The sequence below is a fragment of the Centroberyx gerrardi genome, chromosome 6, assembly GCF_048128805.1.
Source record: "Centroberyx gerrardi isolate f3 chromosome 6, fCenGer3.hap1.cur.20231027, whole genome shotgun sequence".
Lineage (NCBI taxonomy): Eukaryota > Metazoa > Chordata > Actinopteri > Beryciformes > Berycidae > Centroberyx > Centroberyx gerrardi.
Genome location: NC_136002.1, coordinates 6,157,591 through 6,181,465, shown reverse-complemented (window position 1 = coordinate 6,181,465; position 23,875 = coordinate 6,157,591). Strand labels below are relative to the sequence as shown.

The window sequence follows — 23,875 nt, the reverse complement described above, 5'->3', positions numbered from 1 at the left end:
TGTGTGCGTATGTGATTTGAATTTAGCAGCTGCTCGTAATGTGATCGCTTGTTATTCCCTCAAAATCTCCATGGAGGATCACCTGATGCTCGCTGCGCTGTAGGTGTGTGTGTGTGTGTGTGTGTGTGTGTGTGTGTGTGTGTGTGTGGTTTGATGAGAAAATGCATATAGACAGATTCTCCCTCTGTCTTTCTGGCTGCGCCTCCTCTTCCCTTCCTTTTCTACTTTTACCTTCACAACTCGTCCTCCCCTACATAAGTGCTGCTGTTCTCTCAAGCTTTTTCATCTCTCTTTTTTCCTCTCCTTTCTTTTGCATTTCCCTCATCATTTTTCTCCCATCCCTTCTCCTTTCCAGGGGCATCAATTCACTAAACCCTAAGCTATGGCAAAGTCCCTGCATCTAATCTAATTTACCATCAACATTTTGACTTCATATATTGACTAAATTTCTGGGGGCAAAGATGACTGACAAGATATTATTTGGTCAATGTGATAAATTATTAGATGTAGATCACCAAACTATCAGCTTAGAGGAAACTGTAGACCTGAATGCTCCCCTGAAGTGATTTCTTTTTTAAATGTGGCTTCCAGTTTGATTTCTAGCCAAAGCAAAAAGTACAAGATGTGCTTCAACGCTGTGAAAACATGGAACTGTAGTGGTGCTCTTTGGAAACGGGGGTAACAAAGTACTCACCGAAAAAAGGGAGTTCTAAGGCATTCACAAAAAAGTTTAAAAGTCTTTGTTAAAAGAGCATGTTAAAAGCTGCTGCAACCTACGCACTGCAGCTTCAAACAGCATTCATCAGTAGTGGTAGTGAGCAACAGAGACACACAATTGAAAAGACACTTAATCAGCGGATCAATGAGCTAATTGTTAATCAAGGAGAATGCAGAGAAGAGCTAATAAGGATCCTTCATAAGGGTAAAAACAAAGAAACACCCACACATGGTGTCAGTTGTCAATCTGGAAGAGTATAGGAATAGGATACAAGGATTTCTAGCAACTTATGGCTTGTCACCTTGCCATACCCAGATGACACCCATGCTGCTATCCTCTCCTCACCTCTCTTTTCTTGTCCCCATCGATCCACCCTAAGCCATGAGTCACCCAGTAACATCATCTTACTGACGGATGGCTATCACCGATCAATCCAAACAGCTTTAGGCAGTAAACGACAGAATGAGAGAAAGCAGAAAAAAACGTGTGTCAAAACAGACGGTGTCCCTGTGTCATTCTCTACTGTTGTAATCACGGATTCAATTTCCTTTCGCTCTCCTCCTCCGCCCCTCCCCTACCTCATTGCTATTTATATCGACAGGTGACCCGCGACCGGTTGGAGCGAGGGAAGAGAGGAGAACGAATGGAGAGGGACCAGAGAGAAAGAGGATGAGAGAGAGGAGGCAGGACCCAAGAGGTAACACATGCATGACGGTTCTCTGCCGGCTTTTGATTTGGAAAGAATAAAGGGGACTTTGCTTAAAGGAGCCCAAAGGCATTTGAACTTCATTCCCCCTTTTGCCCTGTAGTGGGCTCCCTCCCTTTGTCTCAGCACAAGCAGACCATGGCTGTACTGTGAATGCAGAAACCACTCCTCTTACATCCCTTCCTCCCTACACCCTTCTGCTAGTGACTTCTCATCTAGTAACAGCAACTACAGCCTGTTGCCATGGAGAAGACCTACTCACTAACCGCCCACTACGATGAGTTCCAGGAAGTAAAATACGGCGGGCGCTACAGCAGCGACGTCCTCAGCAACGGCATGACCCTCCACCTGGGCGGCAGCCTGGACCGCCACGTGGGCCGCGGCCGGGGCGGGGGCGGGTCGGGCGGGAAAAACCGAGATCTGAGCGGCATCAGCAACGGCGGCGGGCTTCCCCGCTGGAGCCGGAGGGAGATCTGCCTCCTGTCGGCGCTGGTGTTCGCGGCGGGGATGTGCGTCATCCTGGGCAGCATGCTGGCGCTCAAGTACATTTCCCTGGAGGCCCAGCAGGACCCGCACTGCCGGCAGGACTGCCAGCGCAAGCGCTCCCTCCTGCGGGCGGCGCGCTTCGTTCAGGCCAACATCGACCCCACCATCCAGCCCTGCCAGGACTTCTACTCGTTCGCCTGCGGGGGGTGGCTGAGGCGTCATGGCATCCCGGAGGACAAGCTCAGCTACGGCATCATCACCGCCATCGGGGAGCACAACGAGGAGAAACTGCGGCGCCTCCTGCTGGAGCCCATACGGAGGCGCGGGCCCGACTCGGCCGAACGCAAGGTGAAGGAGTTCTACCGATCCTGCGTCAACATCCAGGAGATCGACAAGCTGGGCTCCGACCCCATGACCGAGGTGATCGACAGCTGCGGGGGCTGGGACCTGGTGGGGGCGCCCTCTGGAGGTGCGGGCTGGGAGACGGAGGGCGACCCCCAGAGGCCAGACTTCAACGAGCTGCTGTACAGGACCCAGGGGGTGTACAGCACCGCCGTGTTCTTCTCCCTCACCGTCAACGTGGACGACAAGAACTCCTCCAGGAACGCTATCAGGGTGAGAAAGAGCGCCGAGTGCAAGTCTGTGAATGTACATTGTGTGTGTGTGTGAGTGCATGAGTGTGTTTCTGTGTGTGAATGTTGGGGCTGAAAGCCAATAGGGATATCAATATCAGTCCGATATACAGTATCGGCAAACAATATATCGGTCTCACCCAAGTGTGAACATTATGTATTAACTGTGTTCTCACGTCTAACATATGTTTGATGGTTGTTGTTTGAAATACTGTCTGTATTACATGTGTTACATTGTGTGTTCCATTTGTTACTGCACATGATATTAACAAGTCCTTCGAATGTGCATCTGTTGACCATATGTCTACCAGCCCACTGCTCTTAACAATGTGTGCTTACATGCCAGAAAAGATTTGATTATGCGATTTTGAGTCTGTGTGTGTGTGTGTGTGTGTGTGTGTGTGTGTGTGTGTGTGTGCAGATCGATCAGGAGGGGCTCACTCTACCTGAAAGAAGTCTTTACCTGGGTCAGGATGAGGACAGTGTTAAGGTAAATGCTTCTTCCCCTCTGTCTTTAACTCGTTCTCTCCCTCCTCCTCCCTCCCTCTCCTTCATTCCCTTCTCTCCCTTCTTCACTCCATCCTTCCTTCTGTCCCTTCTTCTCTCTGTCCCTCCATCCTCCCTTCTCTCCTCCCCTCCCTCCCATCTGTGCCTCTATGAACTCGTCTCTCTCCTCTCCATCCATCCACCTGTTTTGCTGTTGTCACCCACTGTGCTTTTGTTATCCTGTCCACTTTGCCACATGTCACCCCGCCGCCGGCCAGTACTAATGGTGCCGCGGCTCCTCCTGTCCATTACTGATGATGTAATCGTGACCCTCTCGGTGCACAGATCTTGGCGGCCTACAAGGCCCTGATGGAGCGCCTGCTGAGCATGCTGGGAGCTCACAACGCCACGCAGAAGTCCAAGGAGATTCTACAGCTGGAGACCCGCCTGGCCAATGTGAGTGGATGGCGTGTGTGTGTGTGTGTGTGTGTGTGTATGTGTGTGTGTGTGTGTGTGTGTGTGTGTGTGTGCGTGTGTGTGTGTGTGTGTGTGTTGCATTCAGTAACATCCCTTCCATCCTCTATCCAGATCACTGTGTCAGAGTATGATGACCAAAGAAAGGACATCAGCACCATGTACAACCGCATCACCCTCAGACAACTACGGCGCATTGCTCCCAGTGTGAGTACTGTACACACACACACACACACACACACACACACACAGGGCACATATACATACACATCATTCACAGGCTTCAGTCAAGGCAACTTCATTTCTATTGCTGTGTGTACTGTCATTTTGATTGTCATGATGTGCATTTGCAAGTGTGTCTGTGTGTGTGTGTGTGTGTGTGTGTGTGTGTGTGTGTGTGTGTGCATGTGTGCATATATTCTTGGTAGAAGCAGACGTGATGGATTAAGATTTGAACTCCAGCCGAGCATTTTAAGGAGTGTGACGAGTGTGTGAGCGCACTGAGGGAGAGAAGATGGGTGGGAGGTGGTTCCGTGACTGGCGAAGCGCTCTATACACACACATACACACACACACACAGTCAGTCACACACACACACACACAGACAGAGAGGCCTCCGTGGCTCAGAGAAGCTGTCCGCCCTGCGGGGGTAGACGGGGGAGATTGAGGGAGGGAATGAAAGAGGGAGGTGGAGAGAAAACGAGAATTGAGAAGGAGAAAATGAGGGGACACGGGGGGACGGGTGGGAGGGGGGCAGGGGGGGGTGAAGGAAGGAGGAGAGAGAGAGAGAGAGAGAGGGAGTGACGGGGAGACAGGAGGTAGAGCAGGAGAAGAAGGGAGAAAAGAAGAAAAGGAGGAGGCACTTTGTAGAGCAGCGGCAGGAAAACCGATGTAGAATCCTCAAGATATTTCACGGTCGAGGGAGGGCGGGAGGGATGGAGGAGGAAGGAAGGAAGGGAGGAGAGACGGAAACTGGGCACGGACTGAGAGAGAGGATATAAAGAGTCTGCTTTTAGTTTTCCATCCAAGAAAACGAGAAAGTCTGAACGTGAGCGTGAATAGAAGGAGTGAAAGAGAGAGGGAAAGAGGGACAGACAGTGAGAGAAAAGTTGCCAAATGGCCCGGACATGTCGCTGCAATTCATTTGCATTTACTTGCAGCTCGAGGCTGAACTCGGCCCGGGCAAAACCTTGGGAGGAAATCTGGACCACATACCGTGCAGCGAGAGGCAGCTGCTCAAATGATGCAATGTCTCCCTCCTTGAGTATATGCAAAACAAATATATGTGAAAAATAGAAGCTCTGAGTTTGATTTCGTTGTTGAAATCTACTTGAAGTCACAAGGAAACAGCATTTCAAGGGTGTATTGGTTTCATAATTCAACATATATCAACATATGTTGGGTTATATGATGGGGTGGGATATACACTACCAGTCAAAAGTTTGGACACCTGGTTTTTTTCTCTATTTTTACTATTTTTCACATTTTAGAATAATAGTAAAGACATCAAAACTATGAAATAACACAAATGGAATTGTGCAGTGACCAAAAAAGTGTTAAACAAATCAAAGCTATCTTATATTTTAGATTCTTTAAAGTAGCTGCCCTTTGCCTTGATGGAAAGGCAAAGGCCTTGGAAAGAAATTCATACATAGGATCAACTTCACGATTTATATTTGTCTAAGAAACACATTTCAAGCATTTGAGCATAAGCCTTTAGATCAAAATGGCTTTAAGAGAATGAAAAACATAGAACATTCAATCAGGTGTGTCCAAACTTTTGACTGGTAGTGTATGTGATGGGATTATTGGTTGAATTTCTATGTGCACCTAGGGATACCATAAAGAAACAGGAAGATTTTTGATATACATTTGTTGGTATTTATTGTTAAATATCTGCACATTATGATATGGAGAATTAGTCAGCAAGTCATTTTTCATGTCATTGTGAACGTCTCAGAATGAAATGAGGAAAATGTCTCCAAAGTGGACCGATCCATGTCCAAATCCATCATCTGCCACAGACCAGCACTTGCACTGTAGCGGCAAACGGTGGAGTTAAATGCGAAATCAAACTTTTGAATGTCTGTTTTTCCCATATATATATGTTTTTGTATACGCTCAAGTTGGAAGCGACCGTATTAGAACTCATCTCTGACCGGCCGCTTCTCGCTGCACAGTATGTGGTCAAGATTTCCTCCAAGGTTTCCAAATGAATCGTGTTCAGACTGGAGATGCAAGTAAATGCAAATGAACTGCAGTGGAATCTCGAGGCTGTTCGGGATAGGCTGCACGCAGACAGATACGAGGCAGAGGGAGAGGTTTTTTTTTTTTTTGTTGTTTTTTTTTGAGAAAGTAAACTGCATGACTCTTCTGAAAACCAAAACATTATCATTCCCTCCCCATAGCTTCACTGGAAACGCTTGCTGGACAGAATCTTCCACGACAACTTCTCAGAAGACGAGGAGATAGTAGTGCTGGCCACCGACTACATACAGAAAGTGTCCGATATCATCAAGACGACTTCGGAGAGGTAAAGAAAGAGGGATGGAGGGGGGGTGGGGGGAGGGCACTGAGGTGCATGGAAAATCAATGAAATGAGACTCATGCATTCGTGAGTTTGTACTTTTTGAGCGTGTGTAAGCGCTTTTGTTTGAGTTGTTTAGTGCGTGTGTGTGTGTGTGTGTGTGTGTGTGTGTGTGGTGTCTTTGGTTTCGGGCTGTCACTACAGTTTGGGTAACAATGCAGTGTCAAGGGGTCTATGGATTTGTTTTTGAGAGCTGCTGTGCATGTATTTGTGTGCATTTGTGTGTGTGTATGTGTGTTGGAGGTAAGTCACTGCTGGGTGAACTTCCAGCTCTACTGCAGCTGATTATTATTGATCCACACCCGCACCTTCCCACCCCACATACACACATATACACACACACACACACACACACACACACATTCTCTCTTCTTCTTGACAGACTCCAGAGGTGGCTGTAGAGGGCTGCTTCATGTCAGGATGTGTTAGAGGCACTGACAGCTCGCCAATAGTCACTGTGCTCTACACACCAACACACAACATCGCTCAACATTTCAATACACATGCTGCGGGTGCCTGGCTGCCTGACTGTATGGCTGTATGACAGGCTGCTGGACCGGTTGATCTGTGACCGGCTGCATGTCTGGCTGTATACCAACGTAACCCGTTCAGGCTTTTTGGTAATTTCATGACTTACCAGCTCATGACGTTGTGGCTACGTTCTGTGGTGGTAATTTTATTACCTCCACTCCCCATTTCACACTTGCCAACTCACCATACTGTACTTACATGCTCTGATAGTCATAAGGACAGGTTAAGGGCTTCCCATAGACAACCAGTGTGTTACTGAGTAATTATATGTAATAAGACAAACTGCATTAAATCCATCGTATCAGAGGTGGACGACACTGACTGGCTCATATCTGATTTTTAATAAAAGGCCATATCATTGACTTAAAGGTGCTCTGTGTAGCATTTTTAAATATCAATATATTGTTGTCAGATTAACTGTGAGACTTTGGCATAATTACAGTAAACCAGTGGGACCATGGTGGAGATGATAAAGGGGAGACTCTGCTCTGTTTCCACCTCAGTCGCTTTGTTCGATGAATGTAAAAATAAAACACAAGACATTTTAAATTGTTTCCTAACATAAATTTCAGTTTCACCAATCCCAATATGACATTTCCATGCTATGCTATTACTAATAATTCTAAAGTTAAACATCAGCAGTATCATAAACAACAATTTACATCACATAACTCACACACATTACGACCAGTGTTGCCAACTTGGCGACTTTTCAGACCCCCCTGGCGACTTTATTTCTCAAAAGCGACTAGCGACAAATCTGCCGACTTTTTCTGACCATGGGAAGCAATGTTAATGTGTTGAATCCCAAAGCATTTGGCAATAAATTGGTATGGCTGATGCCGGTTTTCTCTACTTGCTTGTCTAATCCAGAGAGGTCTGATGATCACAGCGTAGCCCCCCTCCCTCCGCTGAGAGCAGGGACTGTAGGATAGGGTCCACTTGTAATTGCTACCGGCGTATGCCGAAACTGGCCCGGGTGGGCGGAGTCAGCACTTAATATTAAAACGGGCTACACCGCGGCATGCATAACAAGTGCAGCATTATATATTGATATGCAAATTATCATGTGACGTCATCTGGTGACTTCTAGTGACTTTCTGAGCAGCCAGTAGCTACTTTCCTTGGAAAAGAGTTGGCAACACTGATTACGACAACTGGCCAAGTTGACTGTGAGCCGCCATGTGCGTTCTATACAGGAGCCTTGTAGCGCTATGCTAGCTGTGGTGCTAGCACATAGCTAGCTGCCTCAACTTGGTTAAATTTCACACAAACATTCAAGTAACCTGCTTAGCTTGACTTGCACATGTTTACACAAAAATAATATTATTCAATTCTGGTTATATGAAGCATAATTTAGTACTTCATACCTGAAAAGAGGAGAAGAAATGAACAATAAATGAACAGACTTTGCGGTGTTTCCTCCTGCTTTATGCTGAATGAGGAAAACAGCAAGCTGTGTTCTGCCAGGCCAAAGCAATTGATCAACAAGTGCAAGGATTATCAGTAGATTGTCATTCGATTAATGGTTGGAGTATATCTAAACCAATGACCTTTCTTTAGCATGTAAATAAGTAAGAAATCATGCTTTTTTTGCTACATACCACTGTCTTTACCTCATTATAATTATAACCAAATCACTTTTTAACTACTTTTTAACAAAGTTAAGATCACATTTCATCTTCACATCTTCCCTTCTCTTCTCTTCTCTCCTTGCATTCTTCAAACTCCGTTAGTGCGTTTTACACTACTTACTTTTATCAGCCACAACAAACGATAGCATCTTTTTTGCAGCGTGTGCTCCGGTACGATACGAATTAGCTCAGCTCCCATCAGTGCCAACATCTCTTTCTCCTATCAATTTCTCCACTATCTGCTCTGCTCTCCATTTTTTCACGGCAAAATGCTCTTTTCTGTATTCCTCCCCTCTCTCTTATCTGGTCTCCTATACCGCTCTCCTGCATTCTTTGTGGGATAGACTTTATAATAAGAACACACCGCCATGCACGCACATTGGAGTTGGACTGCAATTTGAAGATGCCAGGTAGTATCATTAGGTGATATGGCCGGCAAATCCATAATCCCCTTTGCAATAATACGGTTACCATCGCCACCGTCCCCATCCATCAGCCTGGTTACACTCCTCCTCAGGCTGCTCTGTCTCTTCGCTGGTTGTTTACCTCTTCTCCATTGAGGTGCTTGTCCATCCATCCATCCCCCCCTGATGGCTTTAGTAATAGATTCCTCGCTATGGGATTCAATCATTCTCTCCCTCTCTCTCTGTCTTTTGTTCCCATCTTCCCTCCACCTGTGTCTTTCTAACATCTTGTCATCCCCTCCTGCTTTTTTTCCATCACCTGCTCACTCACTCAGCTCGAGGGTTTGACCGATATGGGTTTTTGAAGGCCGATAATACTGATATTTTCCGGTTTGAAGCTGCTGATAGACAGCATTTTGTGCAGATGTTCAATATCTTTAAAGCTGCACTAGGCAATTTTGCACGTTGGCGGCCCCAAATGGCAGCGAGAGGTAACTGTTTGAATTTTGAGGACTTCATTATCCAGAAATCATGATGTCAACTGACAAAATGTCTTCTTCTTAATGTCTGGTGGGGTGGAGGTGGTGAAGAGGTTCAGCCATCGTTGATGAGTCCAGCTTTCTGTGGACGTTCTTCTCTGTTGCAGCTCCACTTTGTGATTTAGAATGATAAGACGTGTATTTTTACATTAATATTTTGTATAGTGTAGCTTTAAATTTGACCATTTCCATGCCAAATTCTTTAGTGTTTCCCGCAGAATTGTATATTCCTGTCGGGGTGGAAAAGCCTATAAAACAGCATTTAGACCATCATGGGACACTAAAACTCTCCATTGAAACCCCATATAATAATAATAATAATAACAAACTGCATCATATCCATCATATCAGAGGTGGATTACACACATTGGCCAATATCCAATTTTTAATAAAAGGCCAATATCGGCTCCATATATCAGTCTAACCCTACTCCCTCTCTCCCTGTCTCCAACTTTCTGACTCAGTTCCTCTTCACTTCTCGCTCTCTCTCTCTCTCTTTCGTCCTCCCGTCACCAAACTCTTTTCTCCTCCATCCCCTGCTCCCTGACTCTCTCCATCTGTCTCCCTCTCCTCCTCCTCTTCCTCCTCCCTCGCTCCTTCTCTGCGCCTGAACTTTTCGTGATAATCTTCCCTTTCTTCCAATTCTGCCTGGGTCCCCTGACACCTCTCCGCTCTCCCACCTCTCCATCTTATATATCTCTTCCTCTTTCCCTCTCCATCTCTGCTTCTGTCACTTCTCTCCCTCCTGTCTTCCTCCTACTCACCTGTTCTTTCCCCTCTTGTCTGTTGCCACTCTCATCTCTCTTTTCACGTCTCCATCTTTCCCCCCCCCCCCTCCACCTGTTCTCTGCCTCGGTCTGGCTCCAGTTTCTGTCTCCCAAGAAGTCCATTATCTGGATTTAAACAAGGGTTAGCATTGCTACTTCCTGTGAGCACGCACACACACACACACACACACACACACACACACACATACATACACACACACACACTGATGGGCTCTCCTAGCTCTGCCATTTCCTGAGGGGTGTTGCTCATTTGCATAGCTGATGAGAACTTGGTTAAAAATGCCGTGGTTCCTCACAGCAAGGGATCTCTCCACCGCTCCCTGTTATTTGCCAATTACACAGCTTGTTGCAAGCAAATGCACGCACACACACACAAGCAAACTGAAGTTAGCACCCACACTGGGATAACACTTGGAGTTTGAACCTATATGTGCAGAATCCTGTCTGAACAACCTTCCCTCCTCCACTTGCAGAAAAGCAATGTTGGGTGCTAATGCACTACAGTAATATAATTGCTTTCCCCAGTAATGCGTAGTGTAATGAATGACTATTTCACTTTCAGTAATGATAATACAGTTGCCAGTCAAAACAAATAAATTGTTACTTTTGTTATCACCGTCTCTAAATATCAGATTGAAGTTGAATTATCCAAAAACTATATCCCACCACCATGTGTCTGATTTGTTTTCCTCATAATTAGTCATCATTATCTCGCACTCCACTAGCTTAGATGAGAAATGGTGGAAAAGTTTTTATTCTCCTGGTAGAAGTTGATTTTATTGAGCAAATGGATGACAAGAACATTGGACATCTACGCTGTTTGGTTTCTGATCATTTGCAGGAGAAGGAAGTGAGTTATCCAGATTTTTGAAGGTAAGAGAGGATGCAATCACTAATTTAGGGGGTGTAATAGAAATGTAATGAGTAGCATAACAAATCACTGCTTCCAGGTAGTAATAAGTGAAGGAATGTGAAGTAATAAGTGAAGGTGCTTGCAGACAGTGGGCGAAGGCCGCAGTAACCGCCCGCTGTCTGCAAGCACCCAAAAGGCGCGGTTACACTAGCAAGAACATACGAGGAAATTCGCTTTGCTTCCCATTCAATTGAAAATCACGCGAAGGACAGATAAAAACAATCGCTTCTGGCTGCAAATCGATTTCGCACTTCGTCTTCGCACAGAGTTCAAATGTGGTAAACTTTGATCTGCAAATTCACTGTCGGCCAATAGAAACACTTGCTTGGCCATGTTGACTTCTGAAAAAATCCAACATGGAGGAATCCATAATGTTATGTTATTTTCCCATTGTAATGTAGCTAGTTGTACCTTTGTTGTTTGTGATGACAAGTGTTCAATAAAGAAGGGGGAAAAAAGTAGCCTACAGTTAACTTTAGCTTGCTTGGCACATAGCATAGTATCAGAGTTGATTGATTGCTATTTAGCTATGTTAAGTTGCTAACCAAACAGCATAGAATCAGTCAATTGATAGGTACTACTTAACCAGCTACTAAACAATAAAGATTTGTATCTTTATTTTATCTTTTTAAAGGTTTTTCACAAAGGTTAACTTATTGTAGAAACCATGGTAGCTATATTCTAGCAATCTCCTCTGCTACAAGTTTGAAATGCCTACCCGACACAAAGCATAACATCACATCTTTTTTCGTTGCGAATTCAGGTGTGACCGCCCCTTAACACACACTCATTTACTGCTTGTTCATGCTCCATGCGGAAACCCAGGATTGGCTGAAAGTAGAGGAACCAGAACTACTGGCCAATTCTGGTTGGGTTTTTTGTTTTCCTGTTGGGGGATGTGGAGAGCTGAATGTTCCCACAGCGTCACTACAGTCCTGGTGTTTTCAAGCCTTACTCCCCTTCCTCCCTCCCTCCCCCCCCCCCCCCCCCCCCCCCCCCCCCCCCCACACACACACACACACACACACACTCTCTGTCCCATTTGTTGGCCCTATGCAATGGAGGTCAGGGGTCGTGACAGAGGTGTTCGTCCGCTGTGTCATTCTCCAGCTGAGCAGACAGAGAGGAGGGCTTGTTCCGTCGAAAGGTCACTAATGGACCATAGAAATACTCTTTTGTATCAACTCTGTCCACCCTACAGGATGCTATCACTCACACTGTTTAACCACACACACACACACACACACACACACACACACACGCACACACACACAGAGTACACTGGGAGATATAACAAAGTTGAGGAGCCTGGTGTGGGCTGACATACGCATGAATGCATACGAACACAGTAAGAACGTTTGGATTCCTTTCAAAATGGACACACACTGTGCATTTACACTCTGAGAGGTGAAAAGGTGATAGACAAGTTTCGAATACACACACACACACACACACACACACAGGTACATCATCTGCCTACTAATCAGTTGTGGGATTCCGGAGGACAGGATGGATAGATGGTTCTTCTTCCTTTCCTTGCTCCCTTCATTCCCTCCCTTGCTTCCTTCATTCCTTCCACCCTTGCTCCCATCCACTCCTTCCTTCTTAAGTCCTTTGCTTCATAAATTTCTTCCCCTCTCTCCTTCCTCCATTCTTGTCCTCCCTTCTTCCTTCTCTTGCTCCCTTCCTTTCCTCCCTTCCTCGCTTGCTTCTTTCCCTCGGTCCTCCCCACCTTGCTTCCTTCCTTTCCATTCCATTCATCCATTCTTTCCCTTCTCTCCTTCCTTCATTCCTCCCTTCCTGTCCTTCCTTATTCCTTCCGTTGCTCCATTCGTTCCCTCCTTTTTTTTTGCTTCCTTCCTCGTTTCCTTCTTTCTTTCCTCTGTCCTTCCTTCTTCTGCTCCCTTCCTTCCCACACTTCCAGCCTTCCTATGTCCTTTCCTCCTTTCCTTCCTACGTCACTTGTTTCCTCGTTTCCATCCTTTCCCTCCCTCCTTCCTTCCTGCTTCCGCCATTTCTACTTCCTTGATTTGTTCCTTCCCTCCCTTCCATCCCTCTGATGTAATTTCCTTCCTTCCCTGTCTCCCTCCCACCCCCCTTCCACTCTTTCTCCCCTCCTTTATTCCTTCCTCCGTTGCTTCTTTCACTCCTTCAACCGCTCCCTCCTTCCTTCTTTCCTCCCTCCCTCCCCTCTTTCCTTCCATGTGTAGTCTATATGCCACAGGCTCCCGTTGAAAGCCCAGATGACGTTATCATCCATCTCTCCTTCCATCCATCCATCTAGCCATCCGTCGATCTTCCAAACCTCTTCCTCCTGTTCCTGAGCCACCCCTTTCCACCTCTCTTTTTCTCTCTATCCTTTCCTTTCATTTCCTCTCCTCCTCCTCCTCCTCCCTTTCTGGGTCTCAGTGTTATGAGGCTGACAACTGGATCTATCCATCTCTCTCCATCCGTCTCTCTATACATTCTCTCCTCCCTCTATCATTGAAAATATATACCTCCCCCCATTAAGGGTTTATTGACAAAGCAGTGGCATCTCTATCCTTTATTCATCTCTCCCTTCTTCTCACCTCCGTCCATCATCGAGTGTTTGCCCAACATACAACATACAAGTCTATTGACAAGAGCAGTGGCACTCCCATCCTCCGTCCATCCATCTCCTCATCCTCTCTCCATCTTTTTTTTCTCCATCCCCCTTCTCTCTCCTCGCTCTATAATAGAGTGTGTGTGTGTGTGTGTGTGTGTGTGTGGGTACGGTCCCCACGCTCTGAGCTGAGATGACTGCAGCCAATCCCATTAGCCAGATGAGCAGGCCTCCAATGAAGGGGAAAGCATAATGACAACACCAGCGTCTCTCTCACACTCCTCCCGCGCCGTCTCTCTCTCCGTCTGCTCCTGCCGTTCCTCCATCGCTCAAGCTCCTCTCGAGGGTGGGTGTGTGTGTGTGTGTGTGTGTGTGTGTGTGTGGAAAGCTTGTGTGTGTGATTGGAAGGCTGTTCTCTAGGTGAGTGTGTGAGTGTGTCTCCCTTTGAGTCTGTTTTTGCATGTTTGTCTTGTTTATTTATACGTGTGTATTTCTGTGCGTGTGTGTGTGTGTGTATTAATGTATAGGTCAGTGGGTCAGGGGTTCAATTCCTGCTGGGGTCACACACACACTGAAGGTCCATGAGTTTGTGTGTATGATTTTCTGTGTGTGGGTGAAAGCTGTCATGTGAGTGTGTATATTTGTGTGTGGGATTTTCTGTTTATATGTGGGCATATGTGTGTGTGTCTCTGTGTGAATGTGTGTGTGTACCAACTTTTATTAAAACTCAGATACCCATAGCCATTCAGTGTCGTCTGCCTCCAATATGATGGAGCTTCCTCGCTGTTTGTACTCTTCAGGAGTGTCAGTGTGTGAAAGCTGCAGTGAAACCTGCCTCACTCTGCCTGAAGGAGCTGCTAACCCACCTAAAAGAATTGCATTAGTATGACTTTCAGTGGAGAGTTTTACTGTCTAATGATGATCTAAATGCTGTTTCAGAGGCTTTCCCACCCTGACAATAGAATTCTCGGAAACACTGAATCCTTGTTATGCTTGCAGTCAGTGGAGCTAGGTGAATGGAGAGAGATGGACTCAACTTCGCTGTAGGCGGCACAAATTTGATGCAATGAGAAAATTTTCAACTTTAGAAGAAGTTTATTTCAATGGCGGGATAAGCCACCTGAGATAAAGCATCTCGTTTTCGAGGGGGTGCTGCAATACAAAAGCATAAGGCAGAAACAATTCATAAAAGACAACAGAACAAAAACAATGAACATAACGTTGCTGGCAGGCAAAAAGTAGAAAAAGAAAACCATCACATTTCCACACATCAATGGACCTAAGGGTTTCATTTTGTGCATTCTTCAACATGAGCTAGAGTGAGAAATTTGTCTGACACAGTAAAGCGAAAGCCAATCAGCTTCAAGAAGGACTCTCACCAGACTTCTGTAAATTTATTTCCAAAATGGACGAAGAGCTCATTGTAGCGGTGTGTGATTTCCCTGAGCTTTATGATATATCATTTATTCGAAAAAGAAAGATGTCAACCACAACCACTAATCATAATGTCTGGGTCTGTTGCAACCTGATTCCACATTGTCACGCTGATTTTGCGGAAAATAAATCAAACAGTGATCAAACTCATGACATTTCACCTCACCTCCTGTTTGGTAACTCTAGTGGGGTCTAGGACGGAGGAAGCCCCCTCCCTCACCTAAGGTCCATTACCTGTGGTAATGTGTTGATGCAGAGCGCGGGGACAATGTCTTTTTATCTTTCTAACGAGGCCCATTAAACTCCATTCAACTAATGAGCCTTCACTCCGCTCTCCTGTGATTCAGACTTGCACTGCTTGATCTGTACAGCGCACTCTCAGGCCCTCTCCTTTCATTTAGCTCCACCGTGACTCTGTGACTACACAAGCCCACACAGAGACAGGCAAACACACACACACGCACACACACAAACAAACAAACACAATCTGTGACAATGTATGCACGCACACCGAGAAATGCTGTAATTGACCATAATTATAGAGGCGCACTGACTGGCATACGTGCATGCACACTTGTGGGCACACACACACACACGTACACACGCACACACACATGCATACATGCATATAGGCAAACATAAACACACACCTCTCCAGCTGTGTTCATTCAAGCAATTCATCTGCAACAAATAGACCAAGCAGGTGACAGGAAACATCAATGACTCGCACACACACACACAAACATACACACACAAGCTAAGTCAAGCAAAGCCGCCACACCTGTAACACATGTTGATTGGTAGACAGAGTACAAATGAACAAGGACGCCACCTGAGCCTCTCATTCATTCACCCTCCCTCTCCTCCCCTTTCTTCCTCTTGCTTTTTTCTTTGTCAATTAAATTCACTTCAGAAGTGCTTTGTTGGCGGGACCCCGGGGTGCTGTTGCCAAGGCAGTTTTGATTTAATATGCGCAGGGACAATATAAAAGGAAAACAACAACATCATGGTTCACGTGATGTCTCGCAGTAGGGGGGGGCATTTGTCCCCACAGGGCAGGAGGGACCTGTGCACCCGGTGGGGGTGCGAGGACACACAAGCGCCTCACTTTACTGTCTGGAGACGCTGAAGACGCAGCTCGAATACATGAATGGATGTTCCATTTTCTCTCCTCTTCCTTGACTTCCTCACCCCTCTCTGTGAGTCACACTGGATTGGTGGGAGTCTTTCTTTTTAACTGCTTTGCCCTATTGACTCTTCACCATTCGCTCTCCATCACTGTCTCTCCCTTGGTTTTTTCTCGTACTTTTCAGTCTCTCGTGGGGCTCAGAGGGCAGATGGGAAGAGAGATCTCGGGGCCAGATAGAACGAGATTACAGTTAGACACAATACGTGCTGTTTTAGCAAGAGAACTCAAGAGGAAGTGCGCTGCGCTCTTACAAAAAGGATTTTATACAGCACCAGAAAAGGGTTCTTTAGGTTTGTACCATAGCAGAAGCCTTTTTGGTGCTTTAATGAACCCTTTTAGAATGGTTCTATATAGCACCATGCTCAAATGGTTCTACATAGATCCTTTATGGTGCTGTAAAGAACTATTTAAAGGAGTACACCATGTTTTGGGGAGATTGTCCCATTGGTGAACTTACCTGTTAAGTGATGAGAACATAAGACACCAAGATCATCCAAGTGTCCCAGGTAGATTGTTGGGTCTGGTGCTCCATACTAATACTGAAGTCTACACTATGTTGAGTGAGTCTTGTCTTCAATCCAAAAACATCAATATCGGTCGTGAAAAAACCCATAGCGGTCTAACCCTACAGTATACTATATGTTTCTAGATGTATGACTGTGTAGCAGGGCGCTGCTGAATGAGCGACCGCATGCTTAGCTAACCAATCCTGGATGACTAAAGATGAATCAAGATGAAAGTCTGTGACGAAGCCATTTACCCGTCCCTCCTCTTCCCTCCTCCCCAGGGTCCTCCACAACTACATGCTGTGGCGCATCGTGGCGGCGCTTAGCGAGCATCTGTCCACCGCCTTCCGCAGCACCATCCACGAGTTTTCCCGGGAGATCGACGGCACTGAGCGGCAGCTGGAGCTGGGCAGGCTCTGCCTCACCCAGGCCAACAAACACTTCGGCATGGCCCTGGGAGCCCTGTTCGTCCAGCAGCACTTCTCCTCACAGAGCAAGGCCAAGGTCTGGGGGGGTGGAGGGGTGGAGGAATGATGACTGATGGAGGAGTTATGGATGAAGGATGGATGGAAGAATGATGGATGATGGAGGAATGAGGGATGATGGAAGAATGATGGACAATGGAGGAATGATGGGCGGATAAATGGATGGATGGATGGATGGAGAAATGATGGATGGATGGATGGATGGATGGATGGATAGATGGAGAAATGATGGAGGAATGGATGCTTGATGGATGGATGGATGGAGAAATGATGGAGGAATGGATGCTGATGGATGGATAGATGGATTGATGGATGGAGAAATGATGGAGGAATGGATGCTGATGGATGGATAGATGGATTGATGATGGAGAAATGATGGATGAATGGATGCTGGATGGATGGATGGATGGATGGAGAAATGATGGATGTGTGGCTTGATAGGTAAATGAGTGGGTGCATAGTTGACAGATGGATGGATGGTTCCTTTTGTCCTGTTCAAAGGAGAGAAGGACCTTTTTTGTTATTACTAGGTAGCCATGTTTCCACCCAACTGCCCAGTGAATTTAAAGCAAACTTCTGAAATTTGGAATTAGGTGTGTTTACATCAGAAAAAAACATCCACTAGAAAAATGTAGTCGATCAGTATTCGGCAAGTTGGGTAACAAAAAAGTGCACTTGGTAATATTCTAATACACAAACTAATGGTCACACTACCATGATGGAGACTTGTACATTGGAATAACAGTTTTTAGTAGTAAATTTGCAGTGAGATTGAATCATTTGTGGGCTGTATCTGCCCAACCTATCATTTAAATGTGTTTCCATCACAACATTTATGCAATATTGAGGAAATTTGCCATTTCCATTCAGCTTCTCTAATTTGATGCATCAGATACTTGAACAGAATGTGAAATCAAACAGTCCTCAAGACAGAAAGATAAAAAGGCACAAAACTGACCTAGAATTGAAGCCATGGGACAGATTTATACATGGCACTGCTACATGGAATCACTTCAAATATATTTCTTCTGATATTTGTTCATTGAGAGTTAAGATGGTTTAGATTTTCTATATCCCTCTTTCTTTCTTTTTTTGTGGTTCATCATTTTCTTTGGCTCCTTGGGGGAGGGAGGGGGTCTGTTTTTTTTATTTATATGGTTTGATGATTTTGATCCAGTCAATGCACTGGGATTTGGGAATTCCAGCCATGTCAATCAAAATACTCTGCCTCTGCCTATCTGCCTCTTTTTTTCTACTTTGCTCTTTGCCTAGGTCAGTCGTTCTCAAGCCCCTCACCTCTTCCCTTCCATCACCTTTGGTCCCTCTTTCTCTCGTCTTAAGCCTCTCCCATCTTTTCCTCTTATCCCTTTTTTTCTCTCTATGTATTCTTATCTCAGTCTCATGTCTACTCTGGGATAAGGGGATATGGTTTCCAATGGGATTTCAAACCCCTGTGACCCCATACTCCTTCTTTAAGCCCTTCATCATCTCCCCTTCACACTCTCTTCTTCTCTTACTCTCGCAGTCCACCTCGATCACTTCGTCTTCCACAGAGTTGCCTTGATTCTTCTCTTGCCAACTTCTAAATCCCCATTCTATCAATGCCCAGGACAATAAAATGTAAGTCTGACAGCATTGGATAGGTATTGAGCGCTAATTACTCTGTCTGTACCTTAATTGGAACTTAAGTTCCCAAGTTCCTGAAGTTCCAATTAAGATACTAATAAGTTACTAAGTGTAAATTTCAGTAACGCTTCGAGCTATTGGAGCCTTTCTGATTTATAAAAGAACAGACAAGAGGGTGCTTCTAAAATGGGAAGTAGGCTCTTCTTCTATCCTTCCTCCTGTCCCTGTTTTTTGCATTCCCTCTCTTGGCAATACTACCTGTTTCAAGCAGACTTTGAGATTCTTGAGGATTTTTTCATGGCAACCGGGCCAAATGAGAAGCTCTTGCCACTTGGAGCAAACATATTATTTTGAAACTCACAAAAGATTTTTTTTCATTCACATAAAAATCATTAGTGAAATGGATTAGTGAAGCAAAAAGTAGTACTGAGAATGATCACCCTAGGTAGCACCCTAAGCAGGTTCCTAATAGTTAATGAATGTTCGCCCTGAGTAAATTCCTTTTATAACATTGTCCTTGGATTACTTAAAGGCATTTTCTTTCCCTCTCTGGGACTTGCTGAAATTTGAAGACATTCAAAAGACTTAGTGATCATGGTTTCATTGGTGGCTGAGTAGGTCACTCACATATGACTGGCCACTGTGAAAGAATGTATAACTGGTGGTCCAAAACTCTTCACAAACCCTTCATGAAGGCTAAATCCCAATGTCCAATGATCTGGATGACAAACCCTTGCTGACTTGGTTTCAACTAAGAAATGTGTTTTTCAAGTGTGCAGGGGGGGGCAGTCCCCAATACATTGGGATTCAGCTATCATTTAATAGACATAGCCTTATGCCACATTCATGCCATGTCGGATTTACCATGAATAAATGTTTGTCAGCCTCCTAGTGGTAATTACAAGTAGGACGTGGGAATTTTTTGTGGGCACCGTTATCTCACACTGTGCGTCACAAATTGCAGAAGTGCGTCATCACAGGCAGCAAACACTGCAGTGAATCCACCAATGTTCATATTGGATGTGGGCATTCCGACAAGTTAAACACATGAACACTTCCGATATGATATGAATGCAGCATTAACCCTGCGATCCCACCCCCACAGGTACAGGAGCTGGTGGAGGACATAAAGCACTCCCTGGACCTCCGGCTGCACGAGCTGGACTGGATGGACGAAACCACCAAGGAGGCTGCTAGAGCCAAGGTTTGAAGCCCAGCTCCGCTTCTGCACCACATCCATGACTCACTGCCAGATCCGATTAGTATTTGAAAAGGACTTAATTCTTCTTCTTTTTTCCGATTCTTTTCTTTCCGGGGTTGATTGATTACTTGGTTAGATGAAAGTGTGTGATAGAATACATCAAGGGCTTGACATTGAGAACTGAGGATCGTCTAATCCGGGTCTCTCTCTGGTGCTGGTTTAGGGTCTGCAGTGGGAGATATCTCTTCTAATACTTTAACAATCTGAAGTTATAATCCTTTTAGAGGGCTGTGTTGAATATAAAGTGCTCCCCTGTAATCCTATTACACTGGTTTGCTTGATTAGTTGATCTTGTGTTGTGCGTGTGTGTTAGGATGGTTGTGTACATGGGTATGTGTACGGGTGTAAGCACATGAGTGTTTGTGGGGGGTTACTGGTCACTGCATGTGCATGAGGGGTGGTGTAGCATGTGAGTGCAAAAGCTTTAGTTGTGTACCTGCACACAAATGCACACTGTATGATGATTGTTTGTCTCAACCTTTCTGCTATTCTGCCTCTCCTTCACTTTCTCTCTTCTCTCCCCCAGCTGCAGCACATGATGGTGATGACAGGCTATCCAGATTTCCTGCTCAAACCTGAGCTCATAGATCAAGAGTATGGGGTGAGTCATAAGCCTCTTATTTCCCTCTGTCCTGTCCTTTCACAATCCTCCTCACCACACACAAGCACCTGCGCACACACAAAATCCACTTCCCACTGTCTCTCTGCATGTTTGCCTCTCTCTGTCTCTAGACCCCCTTTCCGCCTGGCATTGCCAATGCCATGCATCTGTGATCAGATTGCATTCAGATAGAGCAAAACACGTCACATCCAGTAAATGAACCCAAGACACATTGAAGACCTGACCACCCAAGCCAGCTCTAATTCACATATGACATAAACAGAAATAAACTTAAGCATGTAGATCCAACCAGGACGCACATGCAAAACAACCAGCACAGGCAGCTCAGATATTAACATACAGATGTTCATGTCTCTTTGTGGTTCCGCAGTTTGAGGTGGATGAGAAGACCTACTTCAAGAACATCCTCAACAGCATCAAGTTCAACATCAAGCTGTCAGTAAAGAAGATCCACAAAGAGGTGGACAAGACGGCGTGAGTCTGCACTCTGCATTCAGTTTCATCACCACAGAATGATGCTTCACATGACACAAGCTAGCTGTACTGACATGCGGTACCAAGCAATTAAAGAGTAACTATACCCCAACCAAATCTGTGGTGAAGCCTGACACCTAATGGTGAACAGTAGGGTACTGAACTGGTCATCTGCTATGGGCTGGTCTACCTCTATAGAGTACAACAGGGGGTGACATCACCTGGCACCAAAGACCAGCCAATAGCAGATGGCCAGTTCAGTGCCCTACTTTTCACCATTAGATGTCAGGCTTCACCAGAGATTTGGGTTTGGGGTTTAGTTCCTAAGGGTTGGCCATCTGCTATTGGCTGATCTTTGGTGCCATGTGATGTCACCTTCTGTAGAGTACAACAGGTGGTGAAGACCAGCCAATAGCAGATGGCCAGTTCAGTACCCTACTTTTCACCATTAGATATCAGGCTTCGCCACAGATTTGGGTTTGGGGTTCAGTTACTCTTTAAAGACTCTTTAAAGACTGTTGTTGCAACATTGTGAGTTTAAGTCTCTCTCTCCAATATATTTGATATGCCTAACATGTATCGCTCTTTGGCTTGATGTATTTGTCACTGAACCACTAAATCAAAACCAGCAACAGATACCAAATCAACATATACAGCAGGAGAAAATGCATTTGATTAACTTATCTATAGCAGCCAGACCACAGACAAGTGCTGTAGGAAATGCAATTCATTTTTATAAAATACAGTTCAATACAGTTATTACCTGAATTGAGTGCCTCTCTGCTGTGACAAGACATCAGAGACGCATTAGCATTCCAACAACTGTATCATTAGTCCACACACTCAACGCCCCGAAGAGTTAAATCACGTATTCCCCCTTTATCACCCAAAAAGGTGATCTTTTCATTACTCACTCTGTCTCGCCGCTGGAAAAAAGAAAAAAAAAAACATTCCTCCTCCTTCCTACTCCATCTTTCTATTTGTCTCCCCTCAATCTCCCCGCCGTCCATGCAGAGCCATCAGTCTTTCACTCCTAGAACAAGGGCATCTCACACTTTCAAAGTTACTCTTTTGGGAGGTTTTTCTACCAATCGATGAGTCGGGCTTTAAGTGGATTACCATGAAGGAAGTGTCCATGTTTTCATATGCAGAAAGGAACTTAGGCCATCCGTGGGACCGCACACATCGAATATTTCTCACCCGGGGGGTTTAGAGAGAGATACATATAGGTACTTGCAATTCTATTCAGGATCCGGGTGTCTTACACTGAAATGTATGAGGAAGATGTGTGCTTTGAGTGTGTGTGTGTGTGTGTGTGTGTGTGTGTAAGTGGTCCCCTCTTTAAAGCCCATGTTTGACATTGTTTTTCTCTTTCAGGTGGCTTCTTCCCCCTCAGGCCCTTAATGCCTACTACCTCCCTAACAAGAACCAAATGGGTGAGTGTGTGAGTGATCGTTGTACATACTGATATTTGGCACTCTCTCGCTCTCTCTCATCCGTCTCCCCCCACACACACACACACACGCAGAGTCCACAGTCTTTCCCCATTGCCATTCTGCACCACGACATGCACCGTGCATTAGTTACACGCAATTACACCATGTTGGCATCTGTTTTTGACAAGTCAAACACGATGGCCTTTTTTTTTAAAAAAAGAAAAAGCACCCCAACCCCTCATATCATATTCCTTCTCATCACTCACTTTCTGCTTCTATCTCCACCTCACATACTTAATATCCCCCCGGAGGAAAAACAAGCAGTAACACCTTCCCCTACGCAGACTTTTAACAAATCTAGCCATGCGATGTCATCCCTCCCTCCCTCCCTCCCTCCTCCTCCTCCTCCTCCTCCTCCTCTTCCTCCCGGTCTTGGCCTGCTCTCTGTGTCTGCCTGCCTGCCTGTTGGATTTAATCTCTCGGAGAAAAATCAATGGTGAGTTCACGAGCTGACGGTAGAGGACAGAGGGAGTCAGACAAACACAGTCATCATGCCCCCCCCGGATCATTTTTTCTTAACCCCCGACATTTCATTTCTCTCCCTTTGCCCAGTTCTTCGCTCTCGCCCTTTGTATGCATTTTCCTTGCTGCTCGCTCTTTTTTTTCCTCTATTCTCATTATCCTCTTAAGTCGTACCCCTGCCTCCCCCCTCCTCCTCTTTCTCTACTCTCGTTTGTTCTGTCATTATCTGGTCCTCTTTCCCTCCCTCTCTCCTCTCTGTCCTTCTGATGGGCGATAGAGAAAACTTCATGCAGTATATGGAGTGGCCAAATGGAAGGTGGAGTGTTCCCAGTGTCCGAAATTAACTTTTTGGCTCACCTGCCAAGGACTGGTAAACTAAAAATAGAAGTAGAAATATGTCACCCTGGCTGTTTTCACTGCTATTTTGTGTGTAGAATCAGGTACTGTGGGAAACATTCAATAAAGAGACAAGAAAACAATTTTAATTTAAACCTTACTCACTTATACAATGGATCTATTTTTGTCTCGGTCTTAATTTTTTCTTTTTAGTGTCCTCTCTCCTGCTACGTGTCGCCATATGGGAAATTTCTATTGACAGAGAGCTAATTAAGCATCCAGACAGCAGAGAAACAGGAGTTTAGCTGCTGCTGCTTTGTGTAGAGCAGCGTAACAGACAGCCAATCAGGAGCCTGTTTGATACAGAGTCAGTGTGTTACTGTGAATTGATTGGTTCCCAGTCAGAGAGAGTGAACCGTGGTCAGCAGGGACAAAGTCTGACAACAGGCAAAGACCAAAGACTTTATATAACTTCAAATATTTTGTCTCTAAAAGATGAATT

At 45.4% G+C, this 23,875-nt stretch overlaps 1 protein-coding gene across 1 annotated transcript in view; it reads left to right on the top strand.

Annotated features, from left to right (window-relative positions):
- The first annotated feature begins 1,667 nt into the window (after positions 1-1,667).
- ecel1 (endothelin converting enzyme-like 1) overlaps positions 1,668-23,875 on the top strand; it is a 29,003-nt gene continuing 6,795 nt past the window's right edge. Inside the window, exons 1-11 of the mRNA XM_071905140.2 lie at positions 1,668-1,822; positions 1,859-2,525; positions 2,964-3,032; positions 3,374-3,484; positions 3,617-3,709; positions 5,911-6,035; positions 16,893-17,115; positions 19,828-19,926; positions 20,510-20,584; positions 20,976-21,079; positions 22,457-22,515. Of these exons, the coding sequence (XP_071761241.1) occupies positions 1,668-1,822; positions 1,859-2,525; positions 2,964-3,032; positions 3,374-3,484; positions 3,617-3,709; positions 5,911-6,035; positions 16,893-17,115; positions 19,828-19,926; positions 20,510-20,584; positions 20,976-21,079; positions 22,457-22,515 (1,780 nt within the window). The remainder of the gene's footprint in view (positions 1,823-1,858; positions 2,526-2,963; positions 3,033-3,373; positions 3,485-3,616; positions 3,710-5,910; positions 6,036-16,892; positions 17,116-19,827; positions 19,927-20,509; positions 20,585-20,975; positions 21,080-22,456; positions 22,516-23,875) is intronic.